The sequence below is a fragment of the Phoenix dactylifera genome, unplaced genomic scaffold, assembly GCF_009389715.1.
Source record: "Phoenix dactylifera cultivar Barhee BC4 unplaced genomic scaffold, palm_55x_up_171113_PBpolish2nd_filt_p 000089F, whole genome shotgun sequence".
NCBI lineage: Eukaryota > Viridiplantae > Streptophyta > Magnoliopsida > Arecales > Arecaceae > Phoenix > Phoenix dactylifera.
Genome location: NW_024067678.1, coordinates 977,201 through 1,003,492, shown reverse-complemented (window position 1 = coordinate 1,003,492; position 26,292 = coordinate 977,201). Strand labels below are relative to the sequence as shown.

Genomic DNA, 26,292 nt, shown 5'->3' with positions numbered 1-26,292 from the left:
ATAAAAATTCTTTCATATTGAAAGGAGAGATGCTTAGAAACACATGTGCACCTAACACACATACCCAGGCCCTGTGTAGCATAGCATGAAAACAACAAGGAATTAAAAAAAATGAAGATACACAAGTTACATACCAATATGAAATTAGAAAGAAGAGCAGCCCAAGTCTGCTGGATAATACCTTTATCTACTGAACCTTCAAATGCAATTTTCTGAGTAATGCAGTAAGAATGTTAGCAACTGATAGAACAAAACAATTCTGCTCAAAAAATGCTTCACAGATATGGATTTTGGTGAAGAATTTGCTAGTACCTTGACAAGCATTTTCTGTGGTACAACTTTGGACAGCATCTAAACACTGCAGACTACAGCTCCTAAACCTTTTTAATTTCCACCTTGTTTGCAGATAATGCATTTAATAGAAGAAAATGTAAATGGTTCCCACTTGTGATTTTTTTCCCTCAATTCTTTTTTCCCCCTCAAATTCTGTTGCTCATGCTTCATTTCTGGGAACAGTTATTGCGCAACAAAATTTGGATGGTAGAAGTTACCAGAGATTGCAGAAACACAAGGAAACACCTGAAAACATATGGTATTAACAATATACACATATTCAAGACATACATATATATATAAAGAAGATAAACCATGAATCAAATGGAGTTACACATCCATAATATTGTAGAACTACAGTGGAAAGGTCAAACTCGAATAGCAGATAGTAAAGTAGCAGAAAAAAAAGATGATCATTATAGAGTCTTGAAACTCATTGGGTTTGTGTAAGTGTGTAGAAATAACTTCCAAACTGCATCGATAATGAGCATGAGAAATGGGAATATAAAGATGCCAAAAAAGAGGAAGGATTAAACAAGAGTAGTATGGTTGATGTGAAATCCCTATGCACCAGTTGCTTGTCATTTTCATAGACTTGTCAGCGTCACCCTTACCTTCAATAACTTAACCCGATATAAGGTTATAAAAGAGCAAGATATGGAGAAGACCCAAAAGGCCAAAACTACAGGCAACCCCTGAAACGATGGTTGGATCGAGAACACAAATAGGCAATTAAACATCACTTCTGTGTTTGTACATAAAATAGAGATTAAGGCCCCAGAACAGAAATTGCTGAAGGGAATTGATGTAAACCAAAATGCAACATCTTTCATCCTCCATTTTATGGCTTGTATCACTATAATTGTTGAATTAAGTATTAGAAGGGTGCAATGCAATCTATATAAAAACTCGTCCATTGTATGCGGAATGACAAGAAATGGATTTATACACTATTTCTTGAACTCAGGATTAACCATCAACACCATCCACCTTACAATAAATGTACTGCATAAACAGCTTAAACAAAATTAAACAATTAAAGTGGAGCCGTTGCAAGAAACATTGAACAGCATGACTTAAAATCTTGGATTGTAGTGGAGTCTAGCTTCTTAAAAGCTACTGAAATTGTCTCTCATCATTGCATGGCTGCATCAATTTAATTTATCTATGACCTCATACTTCCACATAAAAGGTGCAGATTTAGCAATATGTACCATATTAAGCACGATAAAGCTATCAAGTGAGCTTTTAGCCAACTATTCCAACCTATTTTTAATGATCTATTTATCCAAATGAATGAAGGATACTGATTTCCCACACAAATACCCAGGAGGCCAGGACTACTAATTGCCTAGTCTTTTCACAACCTCGCATGCATCCAACAACTTAGGGGCATTTTCATATGTAAGGAAGAAGACCCATAATTCTTTTGTTGTTTCATATATGAGTGTGTGTGTGTGTGTAGTGTGTGTATGTGTGTGCGCATGCATACCAATATCAGTGGCAAAAGACCCTTACCGGTGCCACCCCGTCACTGTCGGTGCACCCAGTATGAGGCCGGTTTGGCATATCGAGTATCGGTATGCTCCTTGTACCATGTACCGATACTAAATCGATATGGTACAGTGCGCCCTGTACAAGCCCGGTTTGGTACATTATAGCGTACCATGATCTTAGTCTTGTACCGGTTATGAGAGTATCTAACACAAAAAGGTAAGAGGCAAAGAGAATCTTAATCACTAACAATCAATATTTTATCTACTAGTTAAGTCATATTGTGCAGTTGCACAAACCAGGAATAGCTTGGACAAAATGTGATAGCAAGAGGCTTCCCCAAGGCAAAAATATTGTACACTAGCTAAGGCTAGATATTATCGTAAGATTTACTAAAGCATTCTTAAAATGCAGAACTTTTAGAACATGCAAGCCATGTTAAGAAATATATATTTCTCATAATGTTATTCACATTAATATTTTAAAAAAATAATAGAAATAAGCAGATGATGTTGAAGAATAACATCGATAATTTTCTTTCATGCTGAAATTTACAAAACTAAAGAAATTACCAGTTCATCTTTAATGCTTGAGCTAAATACCAGCCGATCCTTGCGATGTTATAATAAGAAAATCAGAACCTATAGCATGCTAAAAGAAAAGTATAACAAATGAAGATAAATGCATATATGCGTGTGCATATACATGGGTGATTGTGTTTGAATGTGGATTTGTGTATGACCATGCTAGCAAATTCATGCACATGTGTCTTCATGTGTGTGTATAATGCATTATTTTATTATAACCTTGAACTATATCCATGCCTGCATACATCCATACATATGCATGTAAATAAATAAATAATATATGTATATGTATATATAAATATTTATGGATATACACACCTAGGAGCACCCATAAACACACATGCATATGCCTATGACTCAGCTTTCTCACCTGATAAGACTGAAACTGACAAATGGCCCTGCATCTGCTGTTTTAGCTGCATGCTTTGGTGCCTCCGGGGTCTCAAAAATGTTCCAAAAGTTAAGCCTCTCATCTGCTGCTGCAGATGCTACCTTGCAACCATCTGGGCTCTGAACCATGGAAAGAACTGGTGATATATGACCTATAAGCTCCGTAATCTTAGTCATGGATGGGTACTTCCACAGGGTGAGTTGATTATTAGGAAAACCATGTGAGCTCAACAGCTCCCTTTCATTTTTACTCCATAACAGTGCACTGACTTCGGAACCAGTATTCACTGAATCTAAGAGGTCTCCAGTTTGGGTGTTCCAGAATTTAATGCACCAGTCAGTCCCACCACCCCCAGATACAAGCAGATTGTGCTGAAACGGGCACCATGTGAGGGCCTTTACAGCAGCAGTATGATCATTAAATCTATGAAGCCATTGATTCCGAGTTGGAGGATGATTTGCAGAGGCCATTGATATGTCCCATATGTGCATGAGGTTATCACGCCCCCCACTTGCCAATTTTTGACCTGATAGCGACCACTTTAGCCCACAAACTTCTTGCTTGTGCCCTCTGAAGTTATGAAGAGTGCAGTTTTGCACTCTCACATCATGGTTCTTTATCATGCCATCCATTCCCCCAGTCGTCAAAATGTGATCATTCCAAGCAATTGATCCAACACGTGATCGACGAGCCCCCCGCAGAGTTCTCAACCTTTGGCTAGCTCTTGGATCCCACAACTCGACCCGAGAATTGTTTAAGCCAATGGCGAGCACCTGCCCATCTGGAGACCAACTGACACAAGTAACAGGCCCATTATCTGCTTCCACACTCATAAGCTCTGAACTAGACCCATTAGAGGCATTCCACAAATAAACTGCATTCCCAAGGGCAATCGCCAAGACATTGCTACTCCCCCAATCAAGCAGACTTAGATAGTAATCATTTATGAGATCTGGGGCATCTAATGTCCTCTCTGCATGCTTGGGTATGTGCCTCCACTGTTTCACTACACTGGACTTACAAGAAGAATCAAAGTAGACATCTTCAAAAAACTCTTTAACCGGTGCTGGGGGCTTCCTCTTGAATATGAGTATTCGGGTCCTATTCTTTAGGCAACATTCTGAAAGAAGCTTCTGGTAATACTCGCTCGAGCAGGAAGACCTATGAATGTTCTCTTTTTTTATCTTCTGCTTTGTTAGCAAGAAATGGGCCACATCGAAATCCATTGCAGACCTCACCGGGATGAATCTGTCGCACTGCATACAACCAAAAGTCAGAATCAATTGCCAGACAAAAGATTGGATCTTTTTACATGAATGATGAGTGTCAAACATAAGCACGCTATCAGACAAAAGAGTAAAGAAATTTATTCACATTCTTAATCACTTAATAGCAAAGCAATTGGAGAAACAATCAAATTGGTAATGCACAAAAACAAAACTTACCAAAAGATGATAAACTTAACAAGTCAACCTTTTTAATACACTAGCAGGTTGGCATGCGCTGAGTAAATGTAGAAGAAAATCTTACGAATATATAGGAAAGAAGACATTTTTCGTGATTCAAGGAGGGGTGGTGGGGATGCATAAGAATACACTAGCACATGCGTTGAACAAAAACAAAAAGTTTTAGTTGAATTTGGCTGAAACTGTCATATCCAATTGGAAATGGTTGAAACCAGCTAAAACTGACGAAAACAAAATTGATCGAAACCAAAATATTTCTGTCATTTCCACTTTGGTCTGAAATGGATCGGTCTCAGCCAAAGCATAAAACTGGATAAAAGAGATTTGTTTCTCTGATCTGGAAGTAAATTTTCTGACCTATTACATATTTAGATGGTTGGATCTATTTTGCATGGTCTAACAACCTTAACGAAGCAGGTCTATAGATTTTCATGTAATACATACAAAGGTTCACTAATTTCTTTTCTTTTCCCCACCCTGCCCTTCTTGAATGTGTGATGCACTGCATGGACTTGCTTGCTCTACTCTTCTAGCAACTCTAATAGAAAACATAATGGTAATCAAAGATCCATGAGCATTGGAGGACCTTGGGAGAGTTTGGAGACTCTACAATCACATGGAAATCCTTCTTCACATAGAGGTTTTCCTTGTATGATTGGGCCCTATACTCTCCTCTAAGGAAGTTCTGTTTGAGTCGTTTCAGACCTGATATTAGGGTCGTTGAGCTTTAGTCCTCTCCTTGGAAGAGGTTTTGGTTCGAATCTTACATGGTGCATCCCTAAGTATTCAAACTATGATAATTTATTTCAGGTGGGTAAAGAAGGAGAAGAAGAAGAATCCTTGTAAGAGTTCTCTATATAATTTTTTTCTCCCAAACTTCCTGCTTCTTATAGATTTTTGAGAGGCACCAAGAGCCATATTTAAGTAAGTTTTGCTTCAAGTCTTAGATGTTGAGTTTCAGACCTGATAATTTACTTAGGGTGGTTGAGGAATTCCTCTCCTTAGAGGAGGTTCTGGTTCGAGTCATACATGATGCATCCCAAGTGTTCAAACTTTGATAATTTATGTTAGGAAGGCAAAGAAGAAGAAGAAATCATTCTAAGAATTTTCTATAGGATTTTTTTTTCCTAAACATGAATTTTCTTAGAGGTTCTTGAGTGGCACCAGGAGCCATATTTCAAAAATTTAGTGCAAGTACAGTAATATAGCTATAGATGTATGGGAATATTCTCATAATGTTTTTGAAATCTTATTTTGATCAGTATAATGCAAAAAAAAAAATCCTCTCTTTTAGCCAGAAAATTTTCTAATTTTTTTAGTATAGGTTGAAGTGATTGAAGTGTCTTTTATGACCCTCCTTAGTTGGTACCGGCATGCAAAGGTTCGAATCCTTTTACTCCAGATTATGAACACCCGATCGGATATATTCAAATTCTTGCAACTTTATATATTGGAAGATGTAGTTTTAAGTGTATAATAAAATCAGAAGTCCACAAAGAAGGGGTTAAAAGCTGTTTACCATGAAAATTAACTAACATGCCGGCCAGGACATGTGGCAGAAACATGGACTTGGCTGGTGGTTAGTTATTGCTGACGAACAAGTCCAAATCACGAAAAAGCATTGGTGATCTAGCTGACATCAACTTAGTTTCACATAAAACAGTCCAAAATCATGAAAAATTCAACCAAGAACGTCAGAAAAAGCCATCTTTACAAGATTATATATCATAACACAAAGAGCGACATAAACTGGCTACGATGATGATAAGCAGGCAACGAATTCTTTATGTAACGGTGTCCTACTGCATTGCAAAATTCGATTTTTGAACCATATAATACTGCAAATATTAAGAATAGGATGCTTTCTGGCTTGCAATCTAACTAAATACCGAAAAGTGTTCTAATTAGGGTACCATATAACTCGAATCAACGAGACAAGAGAAAAAGGGAAAGAAAAAGAAAGAGAAATAAACCAAACACTCACAATCTCCGTCCGATTCATCAGAGAACAAGCTGGCGAGCGCAGGCAACCGAGGCGAGCTATTGATCGATCCTCCATTATCGATCACAGGAAGCAAGAGAACTGAGAGCGAAAGAAGGCTTCTTGAGAGAGAGTGGGAGAGAGAAAGAAGGCTTCTTGAGAGAGAGAAAGAGACGTTGGGCGTGGCGTGGAAACTTTTATAGCTGGAATTCGAAACCGACGAGGACACCGGCGGAGCCACGTCCACCGGCTTCGCCCCAGCGCAAGCGGAAACGCCGATCGGACGGCCGCCCTTCTCCCGTTCGAGAGACCACCGGACCAGCACATCTCCGCCGTCCAGGGCCTCCGCCACGTCAGCACCGCCCGATCAATCACGGGTTACCGTTGGGCCGACTCGACGCGCTATCGGCCTCCGCTGCGCATTCGTTGACGAGAGGGGTAGGAGAGAGAGAAAGGAATCGGGTGAGGTGGATGGGAGCTTCTGGAAGAGCCGAGAGACGGAGAGACTACTCGTGGGATGGGAAGCAGCAAGGTCGGGTTCCAGAAGCATCCGGAAAAGGAAAGTCGATGGTGTGGATAAATGCTTCAACGCAAGCTGTGCAGATATATGTTTAGAATTTTTTATGAGGGATGAAACATCTGCCGTCCAGATGAGATTCCTTCATGTTAATCACGGACCTCACAGGAAAAGAATTCCGTATACAATCGTTTAAGGGGATGGCTGATACTGTGCCTTCGCTCCTGGCTTTGGTGCTGAGATAGTAAACACGTGTGTGGATGATGGACCCAGCCAACTCGTGACAGCCAGTTAAATCTGGGCTTGGTAGAGGTTTTGATCTAAGTTCTTGTCCAGTCCAGCAATTGAGTCAATAGCTGGATGGGTGAGATTTTATAAGATCCATCAGATCTATAAGTTGGGTATGAATTTTGTTCAGACATTGTGTATGGATTAGTTAGAAATTCAACCAAGTTCAATAAATTATTTTGGGTCTGTTTGGCTATTTTTGCAGCTGAAAATTCTGTAGGATTTGTGGATGAAATACGTAAAGAAATAAGAGAGCATCCCAATTGCCAATATATCACCAAGAAGCAGAAAGTTTTCATTGATCTCAATCAAATTATAGAGCTAGCATCATCATTGCATGAATGTAATCAAAAATAAAGTAAAAGAGAGGGGCAAGAAGCTTCTCCAGTAGATAACCTAGTTCGTAGACTGACCAATATAAAAATGAATTGGTCTTCAACTCGTCTTATCGGTAAACAGTTTGTTGGAATTATTGGGTCAGGTTATGAATCTCAGATTGACCCTGACCCAACCCAATTCCTTATTTGGGTCATAATTTTGGACCCAGATCTAACTTAATAGAAGATCGGGTCAAGTCTACGGCTACAATTTTTGACCCAACGGGTCACTCGGGTTGGGTCGGGTCCATGTATAAATCGGATCCGACCCAAAAAATTCGGGTCCGATTTGGGTTTGGGTCGGGTCTGTTTGTTTAGGCCTGGTTCATCAAAGGTGAGAACAATCCACACCATCACGATTAGATTGATAACCAATGGAGCAGTTTTAAAATTCTAATACTGATAAAATCCATACAAAAATATAAACTCAAAGAGAAGATAGTTGTCTAAGTGTGCCGCCACAATGTCTCAAAATACATATAATCTGCTTGTCAGTCACACTATCATATAAAGATAACATCATATTAGGGTAGTCAAAATTTCAATACAAAACAAAAATTCAACGGCCTACATCCGATAGCTTGAAATAGGAGCTTCACAAGTTCAAAAATTGCCTCTCTTGAAATAAAGGTATAGATATAAGAATTCAGTACAACATGATCCACATAAACAATGCATGCTTTTCCTTCTTTTTTTTCCTTGCTCATCACTGTTTGATTCTTCTAAACAATCCATAACTATTCCCGATATGAATTCAAGATCTGTTTAGTTCCTTGAGCAATATAATACAAACTTGGAGGATTGCAGAGCCTCTTTGACATTCGGATTCGCTTTACACATTGAGATATATTAGCACCAAAACTTCAATTCTCTCATCAAGCAAGATTCCAATCACACAAGGATCAAAATCAAGCAACTGATTAGAATTTTATTAGGCAAAAAAATTCTTCATAAAAGGTCTTTCAGCCATGAATACATTCATGCAGTGATGTCACATATTTGCTTTGTAAAAATGCAGTCCAACATGAATCCTTCGTGACAATATATACGCATGATCTCCTCTGCATCCACTGTTAGGATAGCTAGATCTCAACCTATCAATGTGCGAGATTTACAAAGAATTGGAAACAAAACATGTCTAGTTTGCAACAATTACAAATCAGCTTCAGTCATTTCCTTGCAGGTAAAGAATAAGTAGAGAAGAGCATCAATGCAGACAGCAAGATTAGCTTGATATGATCAGAGAAAAACACATGTAAATTCCAACCAGATAAGTATAACTGGATGCAGAAGAGCAAATAACTTGTTTTTCTAAGATGATGATATGTGAAAATCAGTGCAGAAACCTGGTTTCCTCGAAGATAGTTTGCAACACTCAGTTGTACACAGGCGGAGTTGATTATAGCCTGTTATAAATTATGAGTAACAAGTCAGTCCTTGGTTAATTAAAGTTCAAACGCGTGGAGTTTCAATTTGCTCTGTCCAGATCAGTTAAGCACAGCAAGAAAGAGGCAAATTTTAACAAAAAGCTTTGTCCCTAATTAAACACAAAAAGCTTGTCACCTGCATAAGCTAATCATCAGTGCTAATAACAATAGTTGTTTTGTAATCTTCAACCTTGTAATTAGTATGAGAAGGTGGGTCATCTACAAATGAAACAAATATGAAATTAAAAATTGAAATATTTTAAAGCATTAGTATATGATAAAGTTAGGGATGCTCTAAAAATTGAACTTGCAAGATGAGTCAAGGTATTTTAAAGTGAAACTTGTGTGCATATCAATGCCTCAACCATATCTAGGGATAGGCTACTAGAAAAATTATCCAAAACTCTGTCATCATTGTCGCAACTGCATTTGAACTCTTAGATTCTTGAATCAATAGCATCTGTATTCTCCAAATTTTATAAAAATATAAATTTGTAGTTGAACTTTTTGTTTGTGAAAAAAAATTAGTTATATAATGGAAAACCTTTAAGAGGTTACAACTAATAGTGCCTTAATCTAAAATTAAACAGCACATATCTTGATTTGGTAGGTAAGTCTAAGTCCAAAAGACAAGTCTTTTATCAAAAGGACATAATATGTCAATGGCTTAGTCAATTAAGTGAAGGGATGCAACCCTTTAATATGAGACACCTATTGACTTACACCCTCTTATATATATAATTAGGGTATAGGTCATTTTGATCCCATACAACTTAAGATCCAATAAATAGTGAGAGAATAAGAGTTGATTAGTGAGATTTGAAAAGTGTGAGTGAATTAAGGGTCTACAAATTATTGTCCAGTTAGGTGTGCATAAAGAGAGATGCCACAAAGCATTTTTCTACAAAGATTTTCTTAAGGGTTTAGGCACTGCATTGCATTTGGTACACGGTCTATCAAGCATTTTATTGGAGTGGTACATTAAGAGGCTCTAGTGTTTCATTGTATCTTGGAGTTGAAGCCATTAAACTTTAAACACGTAGGCAGAGGCAAATTCTACCATGAAGAAAGCATCTTCCATAGCGTGCCTTAAGCTAGGTTCTATTTCTCCAACCTTTTATTTTTTTTGTTTGTTATGATTGTTTTGCAAACTATAGATTATCTAGAGTATTTTTTTTCTAACACACACAGAAGAAATCAATTTCTTCTTTACATTCATGGTGGCATATGTGTTGCAGTCAGATGTAAGTGCATTACGGTGGGTATATATGGAAATGAACCTTACCAAATTTCTTCTTTTTCTTCTTTTCTTTTTATTTAAAAATTAAGATAGAAAAAGGTCCTATACTGGTATCTAGTGGTCACTAACTTTGCCAATGGAGCCTTCAGGCACCCTCAAGCTTGAAATTGTTACTACCAATAATGGTCATAGTAACAGTACAAGAGCACTAAATAAAATAATATTTTCCATTTCGGTGAGAGGAAAAATTTTCACTTGCCTCCATTAACTGCTACTTGCATGGTATAAGAGTAGGCAATACAAATGTTAAATAATATAATTCTATATCCTTTTTCCAAAGCAGCCAATATGGTGTATATAAACGCTCTCTTATGTTTATGATCTGGCCGGTTCCTGCTCCTGGAAATTGGAAAAAAATACCAGCTTTTGACTTCTATCTGCTTTTCTCAAGATAGGAAATTTACCGTAATCACAGCTCCTTTGTAATTTAAGAACAGAAAGCAGATAACCTAATTCATAGACAGACCAATATAAAAACGAATTGGTCTTTCAACTCGTCTGATCAGTAAACAGTTTGTTGGAATTATTGGGTCAGGTTATGAATCTCAGATTGACCTCGAGCTTTTGAGTTCAAGTTTGGGACCATCATGACTATGGTTGGTGCAGATATTCAGCACAAGGAGAATCTCAGTTCCAACTGTCAACAAAACTGTGATAAATAATCCAACACCCATGTAATCTACATGATTTTAGTGAGCTTGATCTAGATGAGATTTAAGTCTGACTGATAACGGAACCTCGATCCAGATGTCGAAGTCTAGCCTGTTGGCCCATGCTGACAAGGAAATATCAGACTTATAAGGAACCAGGCTCTGTCCACGGTCCACTCTTCGAACAGCCCTGGAATTTTTCTTGCTGTGTGATAGTGAGTTATAATCATGTATGATTTTGCATGAAAGAAATATTAGGAGTGACCGGACTATTTGCTTCAAAGAAATACTCGATAGTCCACTTAATATTTCTCAGGATAGCACTCTAAAATAATGATCTCTGTTACACTCCTTTGCTCAATGCTGCTTTCCTTGAAATAATGTTCATATTGGTATCATAAATTGCTGCTTTTCTAAAGATCTTCTGCAAAACTTACGACACGTTGGGAGTGTTGCATAATCTTTCATGAAGGCAACCAGGCTGCAGGCTAAGTTGCCAATTGTCGTACTTCAACCGAGATACCTATTTTTTGGAACTCAAGTTTCCCTCTTGAGTTGCCAGCCCTTTAATCTACGGATTCCACGGAAAATGGTCTCATAGATATGCTGAGATGCATGTCGCTGTTTAGCAACAATTTTATAAGCAGAATCTCTCTATGAAAAAATCATAATGATCTGCTGTCTCAAAATTTCTTTGTTAACTGCAATCTGCAATCTACGGGGGTAATGAAATATAAAGGCATAGACACACAAACTTTGGAATAACACAAGAGTATACTCAAGGACTGAGTACTGGCGACCATAACCATACACCGAGTACTTCTTCGCTGATTTAAATATCTTCAGGAATTCCTGTTTTCCTCTGCTGAGGCAAAGGACTGAATTCCGACTGTAATACGTTTCGCAGACCTTTCTCAAGAAGCACCATTCTCATGGAGCGATCATTGCCTTGTGCCCCAACGTATCATATGCCATAAAGCAACTGAGACAAACATGCCTCGCAAGCTAGGAATACCCCCTTGGGGGCAAAAAAAAATCACAGAAGGAAAGCAACCAGTATATGAACTCTATAAACGAACATGCTCCGAACTTCATTTATTGTTAAATGGAAATGATACTGCAAATATGCCTCTTTGAAACATTTACGGAGTTACAGCAAGCTTGATGGCTTGGTTAAAAGTGCACCAAACCGTACAAATGATTATTACAGGGGGCATATATATATCCAGACGGAATATTCAAAGCGGGAAAAAAGATCCAGGGCTTCTCACAAGATGTTCCTGTCTGTCCTGGAATTGGCATAAGAGCCCAACAGATGATAGATAAACAAAAGATAAATTCACACTAAGGTCAAAACACTAATTTGACCCATTTCCAAATCACAAAAAACTAACCAAAATACGTGCTCAACTCCTCATTGTTGAAGACTTGGGGAGATATAAACATCTAAAGGACAAGACCAAGATTGTTGAATATCAGTAGCAGATAAGCATTGTAAAGAGAGATCATGCGTTATGCAAAGTCCAACCTGCGCCACGAGCGAAAGATCATATTAAGATATCAAAATATAGTAACAAGAGGCAAAGAAGATTCGGAAGTGTGACAGCAGTCACTTATAATACTTCTCCAGGAGCAACAGCCTTTGTTAACTGAAAGTGTATCATACCTGGAAACCACAGCTTGCAAGAATCTTAGTAAGCTGAAGTACCAATATACTAGAGAAAGCATGGAATATAAAAATGACATGAAAAATGTGAACAAGAGCGTGAATGTGAAGGAACAGAATGTCTTTTTAACCATATAATGAATTGTAGAAATCGAGTATGAGACAAACAATGCCAAGCTGGCAAGATTATATTTCTTATATAGGAACTTCACAGAGAGATGTCTCATCCCATTTGCTCTCAGATGACACTCTCTGAACCATGTGTACAGAAGCGGCACATTCGGGGACCCAAATTGCGTAGCATATGGGAAAAGGCGAAGGCCAAAAATACCAGGAGGTTTATAGTTCATGTTCACTTCCATCTGATACAGTTTCTTCTGATGAAATTTCCTCAATATTGAGCTGGTCTATTTGATCTGAATCTGACTGAGTTTTACTCGAGTCTCCACTCTGTGCATGATCAACCTGCTTATCTGTTAGTTTCCCCCAACAACCTAAAAGAGAGTTCCTGCTTGCCTTTCGCTTCCCACGAATGCCCTTGAAATCTCCAATCGGACTCTTTCCATCTCGTTCAAAATTTTCACAATCTCGTGGAACAGGCAATTCAGTTCTTTGACAGCTAGTGCCAGGCATGTCACTTGCTGGGGATGTGCACGATCCAGAAGCCACAGACAATGCTACCATTTGGAGCACTTCAGGAGATGGTGACACTGTCGTGCCTTGTTTCTTTCCTTGGCTGAAAAATGACGACGGGGATGGTGAATTAAGATTCAAATTCAGAGTTGGGATGCTTTCGCTGAGATCAGTCCAAGGGAAACTGGGTGCACATGCCATTAATGGTGGTACAGGAGGAATGGTGCTTGAAGCAGCGCGATCAAAGTTTCTGGCAGAATACACAATATCAGGGATCGGTTGTGGAAGCCTCTGCATCTTCCTTTTCCTTTTCAGACTTTTCCTTGGATCCTTGGGCTGGCAAGGGGGAGGACCCGGAATTGTGAATGGAGGGATTGTTGGTCTCTCTTCTCCATAAAGCAGGCGAACTGACTCAGCAATTGCTGAAACAGTTGGGGGCAAATCAGGTTCTGGTGGCCTGGATGGTGGAATGCTGACTGCTTCTCGAAGCCAATGGGGAAGCTTGTTCGTACTTGAATTGCCAACAGCATTATCATTGTTGGGAGGAGAATTAACAGAAACGGGCTTCTGTTGGGAACTGAAAGGAATTACTCTGTTGAATACACCAGAATGAATATTATTATGGGAATCATGTAACAAATTCAGTGATTTGTCTGAAATGCTAGGGAAGTAAAGATTCTTTTGAGCACAAAATTCATCTTCATTCTTCTGTAAAGCGCAGCTGCTCGGACAGGTCATGCTTAGAGAGCCTAAGCCATTGCCTGCCAATGAATTATGCTGAAATGACTGATTAAAAGGTATCTTAATTTTTTCGAGTCTATCAAATGGTAGGGCAGAAAAATCTCCTGCATAACTTGTTCTAATTTTGTCAGATTTCCATGCTGTGAGTGGTGGGTAGTTCTCATTCATTGTACTGATATAACCGTCTCCAGATGTAAGATCCCCACAGCCCAACTGAATGTCTGTAAGGTGAGAGCGAAACTTAGGTGATTCAGTCCCAAGACTGGCAAATTTACTTCCAAGCAATGCCCGAGTCATCATTCCATCAGACATTCCAGGAAACAATATAGGCTTCGAAGATTTCAGTGCTGTGAAAGATGGCTCATCCATTATCTTGTGCTGCTCCTCAGTCCATCTTGCGGACAAGTCTTCAGCAGTTCTATGCTTTAAGAACTTCAACTTGGGATCTCTGAGCATTGCGTCCCAATTACCCTTTCCATGCCTACGAACACCAATCCAGAGAGCATCAAGTTCATCTTCCGACCATGCATCTGGCTTTAATCTTTTCTTGAAGAATTTATTCGTTGCAGATTGAGTCCGCATTATTATGTTGTCAAGAACCTTCTTATGGTTTTCAGGTAATGATGAACTTGCAGTTGGCATTGGACCTAGTCCAAGCATTGGAGGTAGCTCTGCCATCTGTGGTTTTTGCTTCAGATTATCACTCATATGTTGCCTAAAGTTTGGCACTGAGGGAATATTTGGCAAGTCCTGAATAGAACCATTAACATAATCAATATTTGTGCCCAATGACAAGCTTGGAAATAGATCTGCATGTGGCTTCATCAAAGTACTTGATGGATATGAAAACTTGGACAGTGGCTTATCATCAAGAACTAAGTTAGGAAGACCCAATTTCTCTTGAAATGAAGCAAAAGAAGAACCTGAACCATCTAGAGGATCATGGGGGCCCTTTCTGGAGGATGTAGGTGGAGGCTGCATAGGAAGCACCATCCAATTATAATCCTGGAGACTAAAGATCTCTATTCAAATAATTGATAAGAGAGAGAGAGAGAGAGTGATAGCAGAACATACAGGACAAAAGGGAAAGTAGCTGTCAGGAATCATATTCTTTAATTGGTGATGCAATGCCTCTCCAGATGTATCGGGCAATAGAGATGTATCTGCAGTTGTTTCTCTACCTTCAGAGTTTGTATCTTTTAAAGCTCCAGTGCTGGCAGCAGGTGGCAATGGAATTTCTGGCAATCTATTGCTCAATTTTCTGTGTTCATGATTTGATGTTGGTAGGTTCAGTAGCGATCCAAAATTTTGGGATGTCGAGTTCACCTGATTAGCATTAGGAGCACATAGTCCCAAGACAGGTGGAAGATTGCTAGAAATTGAATTTGCAAAGTTTGTACTTTGGTACTGATGGCTAGGTAAAAATATATCAGGAGAAAGATTTCCAGGAGGTCGGACAAAAAAATCTAGGTGAGTTCCATGAAATCTTCTGTATCCGTGCTTTGAGAACTTTCCAAGTCTTGCAGTAGACTCACTCTCATTCTTAGTTTCAAATGGTTGAGATAATTTGGTATCATCCATATTGATGGAAGAAGCCTGTTCTCCTGTATCCAGAGGTTTGCTGATATTTAGGTCCTCACCTTCTTTGGCAGAGGGAATAACTGGTTGCATCAGTAAATCAGGCTTGTCAACAGAACTAGGGAACTCTCTAATGTGCCTCCGAGCAATCCGCTCCTTCTGTCTAGCACGGAGCTTAACACTGATTGAAAATTGGGTTAAGCAAGTTCCAAGAATAGAAATGGACATAAACAGATACAAAGCACTTACAATTTTTCTTTCAGCGCCCGGCCAGCAGGTGTATATTCTGGCTTTTGTTCCTCCTCTTCGTTACCACTCTGCCATGACCAGTGATTGCACCCAGTGAATTTGATCAAAAATTGGAGTATAATAAAGCATTAATATGAAGGTTAGCACATTAAAGCACTAAAAACATAAAGCATTAATATGAAGGCCAGCACATTAAAGCACTAAACACAGCTAATGCTATATGAGAATTTGAAAAATATGCAATGAGATAACCATGGAAATCCAAAATCAATCAACTGGGAAAAGGTTCACAAGTAAATGATTGCAGTGGTAAGTAGGACCAAGAGAAACAGTAGCTTAGTAGTTGGATTAGCATCCCACACTGTGGATTTGCTAACAATTATGATCCTAGCCTTGATCTAGAAATTTGGATCCAAATTCTTCAAACAGATCTTGAAAACTAAGAGATCATGCATCATCATAGATAGACCTAGGTTATCAGGCATAAGGAAAAATAGAACCACATGACACAAATAGTACATGGTACAACATAAAATCAATACCATAAAGTTTCAAACTCTTCAGAATTCAAATTATATTTGGATCCAGAATGAGATACTAATAATGTTATTAAAAATAGCATCCAAATCCTGCAGATCTAAACCAAATCCACTCTGTTTTTTGCACTTCCAGCAAAATTGACAATTTTACTCCATAGTAAGGACTCAATCTTGAGGATCTGTACCGTATCGATGGCTAGTCAGTATGGCATGATTCTCAAAATGTGGGCAGTTTGTAGAAATAAGCATTTTTTTTTCCCAGAAAAAGAGAAAATGCACATAAGAAATGAGCTGTAGGTTGTCGATACGCCTTGATACACTTCAATATGGCATGATATCATGCAATACAGACCAGTTGGCCCAAATACCAGTGAATATTTGCTCCTTCCATACAAGTTAATGGCTGGTAAACATGAGATCTCTACCCTTGCTCCATTTAATGATTTGTTCTTTAGCAAGAAAAGACAAAATAAACGATCTCAGGATATCACAAACAAACAAATCAAAGAATGACCACACTATAAGTAATAGAAAAGATGTCAAACAACAAATTGAAACCTCCTTTAATTAAATCAATAGTCTCAAGGTTTCCTTGAATTTTTCATCTTTTTTATCTTCCATTTTCTTGTAAGTAAACAAAAAATGTTATAGTTGATCAAAAAACTATCATATATTTTCTCTCATCCTTTCATTAGGTCATCTACAGAATATTTGTCTAAGAAGTCCTAATTTTAAAGACCCAATCACAAACTTATGAAAGTAAATAAACAATAAAGAATATTGCACTTAGAAGTTATGTATCAAGAAATTATTATGACTGGATTGGTAGTCATATGTTTTGACCTTCTTGCGTGGTTGTACTAGTTATTTACACTTGGTCGTTAGCAGGTAGAAACTGGTAAACCTACTAAATACATTATAGAAGCTTATAAAAAAGTCAGTGGCCATTCTATGGTAACATTTCAGGCATACTTTAGAAGTATCTAATCATATAAAGAATTCTGCTCTGTAATCATGCATTTGTAACAATCATACAGATAACCAATTCATGTAATCAGGCTCGTCCAGTAATTTTTAAGAAACATCCCATAATTCAGTTCTAAACCAAGTGCCGAAATACATGTGTGAATACATCAAATTTAATTTTGTTTTCCAGAGAGATTTTGTTCCTTGTATCATATAGAAGGCTTTAACCAAGTTGTCAAAGATCATGATGCAATTAAAAGAGATATAGGAAAGAATCTAGAACTTTCCCTATATTACAGGTCAGACTATTCATTAAAGAAATGTTTATTTAAAACATATATTCCAAAAGAAGAATAATATATCATATTTTAAGAGTGCATTTAATCAGAAAAATAAAAGTAAAGCAGTTTAGAAAGAAATCAGATGAACAAATTACACATGAAAAGTCACTTCTAGTCAGGATGTTTTCCATTAATAAAATGGCCAGAAATCACCATGCTGACTAGTTACAACGGTAAAAAAAAATTATGGATCGCATTCTAATACCTCCCAGACTTCAGTTTACAGGATAGCACATGTTTCCATAGTTACACTAATATCTTTGTTCGTAAGTCATATAATATGTTACTATTGTGAAACTGAACTAAAGCAAAATTCAAGTTTCACTGATAAACATTATCTAACAGCATCTCCTGTGAGTAGGTTTGGATGAAAACAATACCTCGCTTAGAGTTTCACTTGGTATTGAAGCAAATGTTTCTTTGTAAGATATTGCTTTTCTCAAGCGCTTCCCTCGACCAAGAGATGCTTCCTCCTCGATCTGATATTTTTCCCACCTACGTCCCAGCATAAAAAATACAAGTATATCATCATGCTTGAGAAAAATAATTAAGTTTCTATATTTAATCAAATCAAAGAATGAAATTAGAAATGCAATGTTTGAATGCTTCAGAATATGTCTATATGCAAGCATAATTTCCTTCTTGTTGGCAATTTCTTTTCTTTTGGGAGAATATGGTGGTTCTCCACCACCACTCAAGTTTGAACCCAACACTTCTCACTTGGAGAGAAAGGTACCAACTAGTTGAGCTAATAGCTGTTGATTGTTGATAAATTCATTAAAAAATGTAAATGATGATGAAATGAAATTAGGTAGACGTTTAGGGCATCATACAAATTTGAGAAACCTTAAATGCGAAGAGTTATATACTCTACTTAGGTAGCACACTGTCCCAAATAAACACCAAGCAAAGAGTCATGGAATCTACTTGTATAAACATTCACAATTTTGGTAACCAAGGTCTCTGCACTAATAGTTGGCTTCATTAGCACCAACTCTGGAAAAAAGAAAAAAGAATAGAAAAGAAATAAGAAAAAAATCCCACATGTTGAAGTTTTTACCCCATACAACAGCACCAGCAGGTTTTCTTTCCCTCAAGTGTTCCAAGATCAGGCATACTAGAATGCACTCCTTGAATCTTAACCCCTGAAGTCAACCAGGTCAGATAATTGGACCAAGCACATTCCCCAATCCTCATAGGGAGCTAAACAAATCCTCAATACTTAAAGATAGAAGAGAAGAAACCAAAGTACAAGAGAGCAAAACAACACAAGCCTACAGATTCTTATGATAAGCCACACAAAGTTACAAAACGGAGGTCCTAATCAATGGTCATACTTTTCTATTTCTGAAAGCTTTCCTCCTTAAGAATGTTAGATGAATTTGAATCTACAAAAGCTCTACTGCTCTAACACTTGCATTACATGCAAGGCCAAGCAGAATCTCATAATAAGTTTTGCCACTTTTGCAAAAATGCCTCCGCAAAGTTGGATTTGTTGTATTTATCCCTCCATAATTGATCATATATACCCCTCACATTAGACATCTTTCTGCAGAACTAACTCCACAATTGATATCTTATTCAACAGCATAAAAAGCCAGCTGTTTACCTTGTAGAATGACATGAATATTTTTGCAGTTTTGCGGTCATATCCCTTGAAATCTCCAAACAGTATAACAGGTATAGCAGAAAGATTTTCTTTGCCTAAATACCCCTTTAATATTAATAAAATATATTATATAAAAATATAAGATAATGTAATAAATATGATACGTGGTTATATATTTAATACTTATAAATAATTGTGCATATGACATATATGATTATATATTAATATTGCATAATATACACTGATGTATTTATAATATACTAACATGTTATGTTCTACTATATAGTACTATAAGTGCGATATTATATTAATAAAATATATAGTATTTATACAATTATATCAAATATTGCTTTATTATATTATATTACATATTAGTTGTACAATTCATGTATTGTATAAAATATTTTAAGAATACAAATAGTTTTATGTTATGCATTTCAAAAAATTATATATTTAATAATATATAATAGTAAAGAAAGTATTTTTATTAGTATAAGTTAATATATATTTAATCATTATTTTGTTAATATTGGTCATGACATAATTTCGTGCATATTGTATTAACTGTATAATATATTTATTTGAACAAATATAGATTATTTGATCATTAACTATAATATAGCATACGATAATTATATTATTACAAATACATTTATATAACACAGTATGGTGATATTTAATTGATTTAATGATTATATAATAGAATTTAATACTTATATTTTACATACTATATATAATATATACTTATGATACATTATTAACAAATTTTATATCATATATTATGAAATACACTACAAGCTAAATATTAGTATAATTAAATATTAATGTCAATAATATAATACTATAAAAAAGAAGGGTATTATTGCAAAAGGGTATTCAGGTCATTTTAGAAGGTCGATGGCTAGCCTTTGACATGGCCTGGCTGGATTTTAACTAACAGAGTAGCACTAGAGAAATATCTAATATGAAGGGTCTATGTTCAAAAATCAGTTTTTGATGGATAAATAAACAAAAAGGAAATTTTCGCTAGGTAAAAAAAAATGTTAAGTTTTTTTTTTCCTCCGGATATATGACTTTGAGATCTCATAAAGTACCTCAAGCTTTCATTATGGTACTTAATGTAGTCTACAATACATCAACTCTTGTCATTAAGAACTAGTTCCCACAAAATGCCCTAAGTTGTAAACAATGTAAGCATTATGACAGACTTGAAGCTACAAACTAGAACGGTTGCTTTTAAGATGCGGAGATGCATCATTCTATTTTCATATAGACAAATATGGAATGAGTTCACTAAGGTTTCAAGCCTCTCCACAATCCATTGTTTAATACCGGTTTCACATAAAGGGCTTGCTAATCACAAGGCCAATACAAGAAAACTTTGTTGACTCAAGAAGAAATTGAAGCATGGAAATTGGGTGTTTTATCAAGCTATCATGATAGACTCCATCAACCTATAAGAAGAGGAAAAATGATACTTGGTCATACAACAAATATAAAAAATGAATTTTGTTTAGCCAACCTCAACATAAAGAACTTGCTAATCACAAGGCCATTATAAGAGAACTTTGTTTACTCAAGAAGAAATTAAAGCATTGAATTTGGGTGTTTCATCAACCTATCATGATAGACTACATCAACCTATATGAAGAGAAAGAACATTACATAGTCATATGACAAATTTCAGATTTGAATTTTGTCTAGCCAACCTCAACATTTATGCCAAATCTTCTGCAAACAACCCCACTGTCAAATAATTGCACCTATTAAAGCTGAGTTAATTTTGTAATAGGACACTGCTGTAGGATACACCAATTAATTTTATTGGTTACATGGTTAAAGGATTTGCAAGGATGGTGTCAAATACTTATATCGTGAAATATCCATGAACAAGAAACAAGGTCACAATCCAATGCAATATAATGGTTCAAAATTGATATCGCATCGATAAAGGGTAGGTACAACATGAGCCATATTGTAATACTGGGCCCAGGCCCAATCGCCCAACCAAGTCCTACTTAGTTTAGGCGAGAAGGGTGATTTCAACCAAGTTCTACTAAGTTTAGGCGGAAAAGAGCGCCATGCTACCCCTTCCAATCCCACATCCCCTTCTCAAAAACTTGCTTATGTGAGAAACCGAGTTCAATTCAATTTTGAAGGGGCCATACCCTTTAAAACCCATACTCCCTTCCTTTCGATCACTCTCTTTTCTGTGAGAAACCAACACTGCCTCCATTTCTCCAATCATGTTTCGCTCTCCCTCTCTCTCTCTCTCTTAAACACCATCCCCACTCCCTCTCTTGGCAGAACCCTGTAAGGTTTTCCTCTATTTGCTTACTCTCTTATGAGGAATCCAGTGACAGCAACCCTCTTATCTTTCTTTCTTTCATGAATATTCAATAAGTTTGAAACTTCTATATATTCTATTTCAAGTACTTAGTTTCTACAAACAAATTCTGCAATATTTATTTTTTCAGCAAAATAAAATCTGTTTTGAATTTCTGTTATCAAATTTTCTGAATATCATATTTTACTTTCTAAACTTTTTACTTTAGATTTCTGTATATTGGTAAATTATGTAATTTAATTTCTTTGAAACTAATAATTATTTGATTTAAATTATGGCTGATAAATAACAAGAATCCAAATTTCTGGTAATCAAATCTCTTATATCCTAGGAACTTAATTGGCAAAATAAAATTCCATTTTAAATTTTGTAAAACAATTTTTTGTATGTCCATAAATCAGTCTTCAGATTTCTGAATATTATATTTATATATTATAGTCTACAACTAACTCCTGTAAATTGAAAGTTATGTAATTTAATTATGAACAGCGACTTCAACAAAAATTCAGAGTACTAAATTTTATGTATATATTATATTCAGTAATTTAAATTCTGTATACTCTATTTCAGGGACTTATTTCTATAAAAATTAATCTGAAAATTTATAACATAATAAGGTAATTAGAATTTAATTTAGAATATCATAAGATATACTATTTTGAATAAACAATATACAGAATTGATTTTTAACTTTGTTCATTCCATGAGGATTTGGATCATGTTGATGTCACGTAATAATTAGGTTTTATCTACATCCTGGGGTATCGAAGACACAGAATTTTATTTTAAAACTTATCATGGCCATATTTTCTAGAGCTTGTTAAAGATTTTGACATCAAATAAATTATAAATTGACTGATATGCAACTTATGAATGTTATGCAATTTTGTCTTGGATGAAAATAAATCTGTAAATTAAAAGAATTAATCTTATTTTTTTAACCAAATGTTATGCATATTTTGTTTATAAATATTCTTTTGTTATATATGCACATTTTGTTTAGAATTTGACACAAATAAGTTATAAATAGCTTTGATATATTTCGAATATTGCTTAATAATGTTTTTGCCCTACCAACGGAGGTTACACATTGACACTTTGATTATTTTGGAACTCATTATTTTGGCCCACTTTATAAGGTATGAATTTGGTATTCTAGCCCACTCTGTAAGGTAAAACTGCGGTCTGGCCCGCTTTGCAGAGTATAAATACAATTTTGTGGCCCTTCCAAGGGTAAAAATGTAGTCATTGTCATAGTCTCATAGGTTGTTGAGTAACTGAGTTAAAATACCATCCTTTAAAATTGTTCTTATGTAGATTAGTGTTTAAGCAAACTGCAATATTTCTATTATAATTTTTTTCTTATATGAAGGTAATAATTATCTTATATGCTTAATATTAGCAAGAAAATTTACTAATTTATTATTTGTTTAATCTAGTTGAGGTATTCATTATTTAGTGGGTTGTTGAGCTCATTATTTGCTCTTTTCTTTCTTTATAGATCCAAAGAGCTAGTGGCTGAGGGGGTGCCATTATTAAAGTGCAACTAGATTAAAAATTTTCAACATAGTCCAGAACTAGTCTTCATATTATTTATATAATTGTTTAAAGAATTTTATAGGTTTTCTTTCTTTGATTACATTAAACACTTGGAGAGTTTTCTTTTTTCTTTTTTGATGAGACAGACATATCTAGTATGAATACATCTAGCAAAATCAAAAAATAAAATATCATGGAGCGGAGACAAAATGGTCGACATATCGGTTCACAAAACTTCACCAAAATATTGTGCTACATAAGAGGCGACCCAATCCGCTGCCCCATTCGCCTCTCTATATATATGCCTGGCCACCAGGGCACACACTCCCTCAAGTTCCACAAGATGTCATACAGGAGTGGGTGGGCGACCGCCATCCCCGCCTGACCATGGATCCACCCAACCACCATAGCTGAGTCGCCTTCGACAGCAATGAAGTTAGCCCTCGGAAGGAGAGTTGTTGAAGTTAGATTCTTATGAAGAAATTTCTTGTAGTTTCTTATTAGTTTTTTTGACCTTGTTAATTATTAAAGTTGGAAATTTTAGTTGCTCTACTATTATTCCACTACCTTTATTGAATCTATTATTTATCATGCTTATCTTGATCTAATCACAAATTGGTTGCCTTGCATGCTTGTATGGCTATGCCCTATGAGTAGAGGCGGGTTACCATGTCTCTGATTCATGAATTCGGGACAGAGATTAACACATATAGAGGATCATGCTAATGCTGACAGAGTATCAATGTGTACATATGGATATGCCTCAGTGTTGGTACAACCGTTTTTGGCCTCCAAACTCCGATTTGGGTTTTCTTTATCATGTTTTCTTGCCTAAATGTGTTTTTGTAATAAATAAGATGGAAATATCAAGTTGAGGGCCCTACATCGACATGCATAAATATCACAAAACATCTCATAACTTGCAAGCTAAAATATATTTAAACAATATATGTTTTAAAATAGATAAAGAGAATATCTTTATAATGTGATTTAACTATATTGACACCTGCAATCCAAAACCATTCAAATGATAACTACTATCATCAATAATCATGTACTAGGAACTAGCTTACCTATTAACTTTTTATTAATTTTTAACTTTTCAATTCTTTTTATCATGGCATGAAGAACAAGCTATTGCATATACTTCTCAAAGCATTACCTTGAACCACCCTTTGAAGAGACTTCTATAGTCAGGTAAAAAATAAAAGAGAATCAACCTTTAACCCATTTTGATGCGATACCCAGGAATAGCACTTGATTTAGGAGCAGCTCAAGATTGCTTCAAGGCAGACCAACCTTGATCCGCCCTCAAATCGCTTGATCCACCCTAAGTTCAGGCAATTTAGGGGCAGTCTACATGGTTTTATCTGAATCCAAATTCCCCGTGCTGAACCGTCTCCATGCACCGAGAAGGCCTCGATATGGTACATATCTAGAGGTATATAGAGAACAACTCGATATTTCAAACCTTGTAACTACTCGCATTGGACAAGCTTTGACACCATGATATTAGAATTTGTAACAAGGTTGCCAACCACTAACACAGCATGTTTTATCTAAAATTCATATCTACATGTAACATTTTTCTAGAACAAGTCAACAACATTATGCATGTATCCTTTAGAGAACTTACAAACTTCCACAATGATAAAAACAAACTAAAACTAATAAAACAAGATCTCACACAATATTGGCTTTCATAGGAACTTGTCCTTGATAGCATTTCCCATCCACAAAAATAGGGCAGAAAAATTAATGCCACTCTAAAGTAAGCAGAAATGTTGATGTTGATACACAATCTAACAGAAAACTGTCTTCACATCATTATCTTTTTCACAAAACAAACATATTAACAATTGAGAGTAAGTTTGACAAAGATATAAATTTGGTCAAACTAATGATGATTAACTTTAGCTGTCCAATGTAAATGCACATGTCTCCATGTCGGTTAATAAAGATGATATATGGAAAAGTTAATGTAAATATCACAAGGTGTAAACATGACACTTTAATATGCTTAGAAATAAAAATAAAAAAAGGATGGACAAAGTTTACTGACCTGACACGTAAAAGTCTATCCCATTCATTTTCCTCACTACCACCAACTGTGTTATCTTCTTTTGCTTCAGATGTTTGCTCACAACCATCACCAGCAATACTAGCGACCATATCAGCACCCCCTGGTTCTTCATTTAGTTCATCATTCCAATCCACTGACTGTTTAGCCAAATGAAGAATTGTCATAGAAATTGAAGAAAAATAATGACAAGAAATAGTATTCTATGTGATTACTATGTAACCATATAAAGAAAAAAAATACTAAGTGGTCTTTAGAGGATTAAGGCTCCTTGCCTCTCTATTATAGAAATATTTTATTACTAAAACCATGCTGTAGAGAACTTAATAACAATTAATAAATGCTACCAGCGACTTGTGCTCAAAAAATATTACTGCCATTTCCCAGAGAGAATATGTAATGAATGAAAAGCTCCAAGACATGACTGAGCTGAGACAATACCACCTTGATCAGCGTTTGGCATTAAAAAGGTAATTCAGAAACTAGCATGTAACTCATGAACTAGCATTCAACTCTTGGGGGGCCGAAATATATAATTATGGAAAGTATTTTGTAATGGCAAAAAAAAGTAGACATGCTATTGAAGTTTTTAGAGTTCAATTTGAAAATACCAATTACCTATATCTTTAAAAGATTTATTATAAATGTCAAGGAATTAGGTGAATAAATTGAAAAATGAAAAGATATGAGTGCTCCTAAGTCATCTTCTAATTGGCTATCCAAGAAATTTGGGCCATCATTGCAGATTTTTTAAAAAAATTTAAACAGTTTAAAACATGTGTACCAACTAGTTTATTTCATTTTTGAGGTGAAAGATTTTAAAAGATAGGATAGTTTCCATCCTCCCTCACAACTGAGAATGCATTGATTGAAAATATAGATGGCATGTATATACTCAAACCAAGGTTCACAATCTCGGTACCGAATACCGTATCGGTACCTCATCAGTTCGGTACGGTATAGCACATCTCTGTACCGAAATAGCTCTCTAACTATTTTTTCCAATTTTTATCTTGGTATGTCTCGATAGGGACCAGTACGTGCCTTAGTACGGAACAGTACGCACCTCGGTATCGGTTGGTATACCTTGCTGTAGGGTGGTACGTCTCAGTAGGTGCAGTACAGGGCTTATACTAACTTGAAGGTGTATTTCATATCAGTTTCCTGCCTGTACGGTATGGTACATCCTATAC

At 36.1% G+C, this 26,292-nt stretch overlaps 2 protein-coding genes across 4 annotated transcripts in view; both read right to left on the bottom strand.

Annotated features, from left to right (window-relative positions):
- Positions 1-260: 260 nt before the first annotated feature.
- Positions 261-6,812, bottom strand: LOC113460903 (cell division cycle 20.2, cofactor of APC complex-like). Its single transcript, XM_026807132.2, has 3 exons — positions 6,256-6,812; positions 2,785-4,061; positions 261-579 (listed from the first exon to the last, which is right to left on the bottom strand). The coding sequence occupies exons 1-3, from the start codon at positions 6,328-6,330 to the stop codon at positions 501-503; spliced, it is 1,431 nt and encodes a 476-aa protein (XP_026662933.1). The 5' UTR covers positions 6,331-6,812; the 3' UTR covers positions 261-500.
- Positions 6,813-12,581: 5,769 nt separating this feature from the next.
- LOC103713520 (protein CHROMATIN REMODELING 4) overlaps positions 12,582-26,292 on the bottom strand; it is a 29,353-nt gene continuing 15,642 nt past the window's right edge. For all 3 annotated transcript variants that reach the window (XM_039116379.1, XM_039116382.1, XM_039116381.1), the window contains 5 exons: positions 25,082-25,239; positions 17,905-18,019; positions 15,679-15,746; positions 14,926-15,610; positions 12,582-14,826 (listed from right to left, as the gene is read on the bottom strand). In XM_039116379.1, coding sequence (XP_038972307.1) covers positions 12,817-14,826; positions 14,926-15,610; positions 15,679-15,746; positions 17,905-18,019; positions 25,082-25,239 — 3,036 coding nt within the window. In that variant the 3' untranslated portion in view covers positions 12,582-12,816. The remainder of the gene's footprint in view (positions 14,827-14,925; positions 15,611-15,678; positions 15,747-17,904; positions 18,020-25,081; positions 25,240-26,292) is intronic.